General features: G+C 44.4%; 1 protein-coding gene across 1 annotated transcript in view; it reads right to left on the reverse strand.

Moving 5' to 3' along the window:
* Nucleotides 1-8235, reverse strand: part of NEK9 (NIMA-related kinase 9) — a 23158-nt gene that overhangs the window by 7333 nt on the left and 7590 nt on the right. The window contains exons 7-12 of the mRNA XM_009887040.1: nt 5766-5897; nt 4687-4797; nt 4039-4103; nt 3061-3111; nt 1782-1974; nt 374-518 (exon numbers count right to left, since the gene is read on the reverse strand). Of these exons, the coding sequence (XP_009885342.1) occupies nt 374-518; nt 1782-1974; nt 3061-3111; nt 4039-4103; nt 4687-4797; nt 5766-5897 (697 nt within the window). The remainder of the gene's footprint in view (nt 1-373; nt 519-1781; nt 1975-3060; nt 3112-4038; nt 4104-4686; nt 4798-5765; nt 5898-8235) is intronic.

Here is an 8235-nt window from a genome sequence, read left to right on the forward strand (position 1 = left end):
TTCAAACACATTTCCATTCTTGCCTTCAGGCTCCTGTGTCTTTCACGTGGGCATGTATGGAGGCAACACACACATGAGAGGGAGGGACTCTGCAGAGCCACAAGGAGCTGTGCTCAACACCCAGCTTCATCACCAAAAAGGAGTAAAACAAAAGGAGTAAAACACCTAGCCTTCTTGGGAGTCAATATCTTCCTCTGTATAATAATGTTGATCTATCTCCACTACCACACCTAATATCCTCAAAACTGAGGGGTGAGTAACACACAGGACTTTCTCCTTTGTGCACAAAGCTGCTCTGCTAATCTTACTGTGAAGGCAAACATCTCCACAGCACAGCAAAATGAGGGGACAGTGGTCCCCTTCCAGCTCTCACCCGTGATGCACACTGTGAAATCATCTCCACAGGACACCTGGCGAATGGCTTTTCCCTGAAGCTTCTCAACATGCTTTGGCTGCCGGTAGGAGGCTCTGTCTCCATGTCCCAGCTGCCCGTGCAACTTGGTGCCTCCCTGCATATTCTGCAAGACAGAAACATCTGGTAAGGTTACGTATCCACAACTCCAGAGATGGTCCCAATAGTTACAGCACCTCAAACGAACAACAGAAGACAGCAAAGAGCAAGGGAAAGCGTGTTAGCTACTCCAGGGAAGAGACTGCTGTCTATGTGGCATAACAGCAGGCAACATTCTAAATGGCAGCACAGGCTTTCAGGCAGTTCTGCACCAATGAGGAGTGATCCGGTCTCAGGCCACCAGCTGGTGAGGAATGCCTGCTCCTTTCTCATCTGCCAGGCTACAGAACCCGCTCCCTGCTGCAGGACTGAAATTCACCCTTCAGCTTTTTGACCTACTTTTCTAAATCCTAACAGCTGCAAAGAAACTTGTAACATGAAACAAATGTCACTGAAGTGGCCAGACCTACCAATTCTACACAAAAAACAAAACAACTCTGAGTAGTGTTGAAGCTAAAACTAAAATATTAATAGCCAGCTGGAAGTTTTCAGTAGCCATTCTTGCAGGAACATCCAGCAAATTACTTCAAGTTGCTCTCCTCCTGGGTGGATCTCTTTCTTCTCTCACCCACCTACCAGTATTTTCTAATCTGTCTGAAGAGATTCTGTACCATCAATACAAATGCCTGTGGAAGCCTGGAGATGCAGAATACCTCCACATCACTGACCATCTAAGTCTGAGAAGACTGGACTCAACTGTTTTAAATGCATTATATGCCAACATTTTTTATTCACTTTAAACTATTGCAGAATTTGCACTCATCACAAAAAGCAGAGCTGCTTAGTACAAGACATCTCTGGTTTCATCCACAAGTTGCATCACAGATGACACCTGTATTACAACAAGGTAACACAAGGTATTACAACAACTCATCCCACCCATTCTGATCTCGGAAAACCGTCCTCAAAAATGCACAAAGCAAGCAGACTATCACAAAGCCTCCAGTGCATTTCTAGTAGTTAGGAAAGGGAACAAGAGATGTTTGACTCGGTGTCTGGGCCGACAAGTCCATCACCTACAACCCTCAAGCACACAGCAAGTCTCCAATGCACTTCCTGGCATAATGGAAAAATTCTCCCAAAAACACACCGGCCTTGAGAGACTTGGGTCAGCCCCGAAGCACGTGGCCTCACAGTGTCCACTGCAATCAGATTTCTCTCTTTCCAAGCTGCTCGTCCATAGGATTCTAACAGACTCATGAATGGTCAGCAGTGGATCTGGACTCTCCTCTCCCACCCTCACCCCCTTCCTGAAGTTTCTCTCACTTACCACCCAGGTGTAGAGCTCCTTCTCCACTGTCACCACAGCAAAGTGAGTGTTACCAGCACACACCTGGCGTGCACTGCAGCCACTTTTGATGGCATCCAGCTTCTGGGGGGTGGACTTCCCGCCTCCCCAGACATACACCTCACTAGTGCGTGAAGTCACCACTGCAATGGGAGCCTCATTCATGGTACTTGACCTGCACAAGACACCCCCCAAAACACGCATGCTTTTAATAATGGGTTTGCATTCGCTATCATCACTCATTTTCCAACAGCTGTCTGTCACTTTCCCCTTCACAACCATTCATGGTTTTTATTTTCACAAACTGTTCTCTTTGTTGAGTGCTTGTGAGGCCTCAACTGCTATAGAGACACTCAGGATCAAACCTGTCTCAGAGCAGCAGAAAAAGTAGCCTCCAGGAAGCATTTTTAAAAGCCTACAGTCCAATTTTATGTCATTTAAAAAGACTGGGCTTTCACTGAATGGCCATGGACCTGTACTCATTTGTGAAAAATGAAAGCCTTACAAACGGTCATGAAATCTTGCTCAAAATACAGAAGCATCCAAAAGCTTCTAACTTCCCTCTATCCTCTTTATTTAAATTATAGACTTCCATCTGAGGGCAAAAATATAACTCTGATGCAGGTAAGAATCAATTCACAAACAGACTGCAAAATGGAAATTGTAATCAAAGCCAACTGTGAGCAAACCATGAACTGGAACAACTTCACATAAAGTGCTCAGATAGTACTTCCAAGTTTATGAACAAAAAAAGGTCAAATTCTATCTGACAAATCAACAGAAAAACAGCTATGCATGTCATGGAAGCTATCTGCTTCACAGAGCAACCCCACTTACAGGCTTACTGGGGACTGTGGAGAACCTCCGCATATATCCAGTTTTATGAAAGATATTTATATTCATTTAATATTCAACATTCAGACAGTCATATTCTTCCTGCCCAAGGGAATCTGTGTGAAAGGAGGGATCTACATTACATTCTCAGATACAGAGGCTGTAAAGACTACATCCTCAGCAGGACAGATTAGAGCTGTATAGGACCCGCTGAGGTAAGGCTCCAGCCATTCATATAAGCAGGATATAAAAGAGTAAAACGTGGGACAATAACCCTGTAACAACTATGTCATATTCCCAGCATTTAGGAATCTTCTAAACTGCACTATTCCGTTAAGGTTGTCACAGACTAACACTCTCGGCAAAGTTCCTCTCTGGGGAGCTGTTCTCTCCAGACTTCCTTTCAAGCACATGCTCAAATAATTACCTTGGTCGCTTATTTGGCCCATTAAGCAGTGTGACTTTCTCTTCCATCTCCCTGCCAAAGGAGAAAAAGCATTTTAGGAAACAGCAACATTGCCCAAAGCAATTTACTGACAAGCAACACACAGAGACTGCTTTTCTTTCCAATAAAACACTGCTCCCTCTTGGAGGAAATGTGGCAGCTGTTTACCAGCTCACAGCAATACACAGTAAGTAGGGCAGAAGTAATGTACCATATAGCTAACAAACTTCCAGGAGAGCCAAAGACAACAAACTATATATATGTACACCAGAACGTGGCCAACCAATACCCATATTGCACAAGAATGACCTTAAATGGCTAAATATTATCAGGATTTGGGCTTTTACCAGTGAATACAGCAAGACAAAACTCAAATTTTGCTGACTACCAAGTAAAAGAATCTTCGTATGAAGGACTACTTCTACTGCTCCCAGGAATTCTGGTCCACCTTTCATAAAAAGACATTATGTGCAGACTGATGGTCAAACTAAGCTAAAATGGATCACTTTCAATGCAACTGACTCTGGAAGCGGACGGCAACAAAGGGAGAAAACGCAGGTCCCTATATTGCATGAGATGTATATTTTGAAAGGTCTTTTCCATTGACTATAGGAGGATCTAAGGGTAGCCCTTCATTCAGAGATCTGAAGAGTAGGAACAAGCATTCCTCAAAGGAGCCGCAGAAGGGGGTGCCTCAAGGTTCTCAATACAACAGCTTGTATGACAAAGGATACAAAGACCTTTCTCACCGTACCCATGCACCAACAGGCACAGGGATTGATCAGAAGACAAGACTGCACTTCTCTCCTAAAGAGCATGAAGTGTACTTCAACAACTCCCTTGCATTAGGCAAAATTAACTTAAGGACTTCGCTTCAAAAGCATGAATGCCACTAGTCTGCACAAACCCTCCCGTTCTCCCTGACACCTGCCCAGGTTTCAGGCAAGACCATCTGATTACCTCCTGCGTTTGCTGAGAAGGGGATGTTCAAGCAGTTCATCTGCTGTGGGTCTCTTCTCTGGATCCTGAAAGAAGTGAGCAACAAGTCATTCTCTGGGAAATGCTGATCCTCTTGGGCCAGAAGACCTCACTGAAGCCTGCATGGACCTCCTTCCCTGACTGCCTTCAGAAGGGAAATGAATTAATTCAAATATTTGGAATGAATAGGGATAAATGCCAGGGATGCGCAGGAGGGACCTCCACGCTCTGAAGGTATCAATAATATGTTTGCTTTCAGGAAATTAATTCCTTACAGAAACCCAGAATCATGGTCAGAAAGCCAGAACCTGAGGAGACTGTGCTGAGACAATGCTCCTACCTCCGCAGCACGGCATTAGAAAATAATGGCTTCCTCCAGCCTACTAAATAACCGTCATCAGAGTAAACCCAGCACCCCTCCAGAGCCTGCAGGACTGAATGGCATCTCGAGACAATGCTTTCAGAGGACTGGAGGAAGCCCAGCCTTAGTGATGCCTCAGGCCTCACAGAAATTATCCTGCATCAACAGCCCTCATGCTGAAACAGACATGTCACTCCCCTTCACCCCTGAATTTCATGGCTTAGGCAGCAGGAAAGGGGTGTCTGAAAATTAAAAAGTATTTCACCAACCTGATCAAGGCAGGAATTCACCATCTGGATCAGCTCCCGGGAATAGACAGTGGAATCAACCTCCATGGCTCGATTTCCCTGTACTATCTTCACACAAAGGTTCAGGGGATTCTAGGCAGAAACCAGAAAACAGCTGTAAGGGAACTTAACTGCACAATGTGTCCAACAGGGAGAGATGCTACAGGTCACCATTATTTTCTTCCTCCTCCTCTGATTAGGACACATCCTTCTTCCTTGCCTAGCAGGTTCTCCAGAAACCCAATAGTAATTCCTGCAGAAATGGCACCTCTGATAGACAGGACTTGGTGGCAACATCCAGCTTTTCACCAAATTCCTTAACTGCGGAGGGAAGATAGGTTTCTCCCTGTACGGAATCTCCTGTGCAGCATATTGCCATTGAAACACCGCACAGCAGCAAAGTTACTGGGGACTCGGTAGCCATGATGAGAGGAAGTCAGAAAAGGATATTTTCACATTGTCACCCTAAGAGTTACGAAATCTTGCACCATAGCAGTTAGCAGCTTTTCCCATCTCATGGCACACGCTGGCAAATCACATATGCCAGCCAGCAACACTCCCTTTCACGTTCCCCATGCCAGCTTGACCCAGACTTTTTTCTCTTGCACCCAAACTTTGAGAAAGGGTAACAGGATTAAATCCTATGAAATACGAAGGCCAGAAGTTTTCGCTACAGAATGCTGCACAGAAAATTCACAGCTAGTAATGCGGAAAAAAAGCAAAAAGACTACACAATCACAAACTTCCTCCTTGTAGAGAAAAGGATGTTTGATTCACAGTCATGATACAAATTAGCACAGCTTATATTCTGCATCTGGTAAACCCAGGGCTGCAGACAAGGTTTGGCAGAAGCCAGAGAGGCACCTGCAGTGCATGGTAGGGGAAATCGTGCAGACATTTTCTCTGGCTACAGCTGGCACTCCCAGGCCACTGTTTTCTTAATCAGCAGATTTAAACAACAATGAAAGAAAAACATGAATTAAAGCAAGCTATGAGCCCAGTGTGAATCTCAGGTTGATAAAAAGTAAGGTTACTCAGTCCATCCTGGTTTGCGGACTTACAGTAGCATCAAAGGTCCTCTTCAGAGTAAGCAGCTCAAAGATGACACAGCCCACAGCCCAAATATCTGATTTGAAGTTGTATTTCACACCCTGGCAGAGTTCTGGTGACATGTAATATGGAGTTCCTACCAGCTAGGAAAAAAGAACATTTAAAAATCAGAAATGATTCAGCAGCCTTCAATTCAGAAGCTCTGCATCCATCATGTTCACACAGGCCCATGAGCATCACAGCTAGACACAGATCTGACACAGCACCGGAGTGACACAGATGACACCCCACCAAAGTGCTGGAGGGATGGGAACAACAAGCACGCTTCTTCCCTTCTCACCCACAGGCCTGTGCCTGAGTTTCTTAGAAGATCCTAGACACCTCTCTCCTCAGATCCTGATATGGTACATACTTCTCAATAGAGTAGTAGTGATAAGAACACAGCAAGAACTTGCCCCCCTCTTACATATACTACATTTAGAGGTAGTCAGGGGCTTACGTACTGACCAGGCATATGTAAACTTCCAAAAGAGGTCAAAGAAAAAGTAAACCCCCAAAAGAGGTCAAAGGAAAAGGGATCAAGCGAAGCTTCCAAACACAGATGCCAGCCCATGGCTATGGAGCCACTCTGTCTGATCACAAGGTACTGCCAGGACAAAGGCTACTCTGTCTCCAATGAAAGAGGCGTTACTTTTGGGTCACTAAGTAGAAAGCTGGCATGAGTCCCACATGAAAGGCTTTCACTTGAGAAGTGGGCTTTCCTGAACAACTGGTTTAAAACAAACACCACACACCACACACAAAACCCCAAACCCCAGCACTTAAATACAGAAGCCCTCCCAGCTACAACAGAAATAGTGGCATAGCTCAAAGTCAGAAGAAGGAGACGCAGAACAAACATGAGAAAAGGTGTAAGAATGAAGCTTTCAGATAAATGGAGCTCATTCCCTAGCAAGCAACTAGACAGCAAAATAAAATGAGAAAGACTGCATTTAGAAGAAGGGGAAATATTTATAATTGCTGTCTTTTCAACTCTCCCAGCAAAGCTCCAAGAACTACAAAGCTTGCCTTTCGTTAGGCTCTGCTAGTATGCTAGATACCTAATGGGCACATTCAGAATCCACTATCTCCCTTCCATTTCCCATTACAGAGCGTAACAGAGAGCTATGCAAGTCCTAGTGACGGGAAGGTTTAGAAGCCCACCTAGCTGGAGTATCATATGGAGAACTACGACACTGCACCTAAACCTTTTTTCAGCAAAGGATAATGTAAGCTTTCTGCAAGAAAGACACAGACATACTTTCTCTATCTACCTTGGTAAATGGGGAAAGAATGATAAGAAATCAGCATTTTGTAAGCAAGGCATAAACATTTTACAAAACTGTAATGTGATCGTTACAATTAAAATACTGACAATAACATGTTTTGCACTCATTTCACACAAAAAAATTACTTCCAGACCACCACTGGTCATTAGATCACAAACTGAGCAATTAGCCCAGAGCACAGCCAGCATATACAGAATGAAATATGATTGAAGGTATGTAGCTCAAAATTTTTCAGAAGGGAAAAAGGAAAAAAAAAGAAGCTCACACATGTAGATGAACACACATACAACACAGGCAAAAACAAACCTGGAAATTCATAGCGCAGACTACACTTTCTCTGAAAGCCAGAACGCCATGAAAAATGTGATGAAACAGAAGTGGTTTTGCTGCAGCCCAGCTTAGAGAGGGGTTTACACAGTAACCTTGAGCTCCCAGTTACTGTGCAACTGCAGCACTTATGTTCTGGAAGGAGGTTGGCAAGTATTTAACCACACATCCGAACAGAACACCAATAGCTTGCATTAAATCTAATAATATGGCCTGGTAAGGGGAAGTGCAAGCTGGCTTGCATCCCAAACTATAATAAAGGCCTTTAGCAGATAGAAGCTCCAGACAACGTCTCCCTTTCCAAGCCTAGTGCTCACCACAGATATTAATGGAGCTGGGAAATCCAAGCCAAGCCTTTCAGGTCCCTGCAATACAGCTTACCCTGTGTCATAACTCTAGCTGCAAAACTGCTTTCTGGAAGGATCTGGAACAAAGCCAAGCTTGACAGCCTTCTGGTAGAATTAGTCTCTCCTACAAAGCTTTGCCCCTGTCCAAGAGCATTACCAATAAACCATACACCTGGTTACCATAAGAAGCACAAGTGCCTTTCTTGCGTCTTTATAATTCAGTTCAGAGCCTGAGTATTAGATAGGAAACATACCTATGGTACAGTGGAATGTCAGGCAAGCACATCCAAGCTATCTCAGACAGCTGAGGCAAAATGCCCCTGTTAGCACAGCAGCATGACCAAGTTAATTTAACTTGCTAAGCTGGGCTTAACTAGCCCAGAGGAGAACGCTGTACCAATGTGACTATACTGCCGACTCTGTACCTTCGGATAGCACCACCTTCGTGCTACATAGGTTCACCTTTGGAAGTACCATGC

Source organism: Charadrius vociferus, unplaced genomic scaffold, assembly GCF_000708025.1.
Source record: "Charadrius vociferus isolate BGI_N301 unplaced genomic scaffold, ASM70802v2 scaffold14, whole genome shotgun sequence".
Taxonomy (NCBI): Eukaryota; Metazoa; Chordata; class Aves; order Charadriiformes; family Charadriidae; genus Charadrius; species Charadrius vociferus.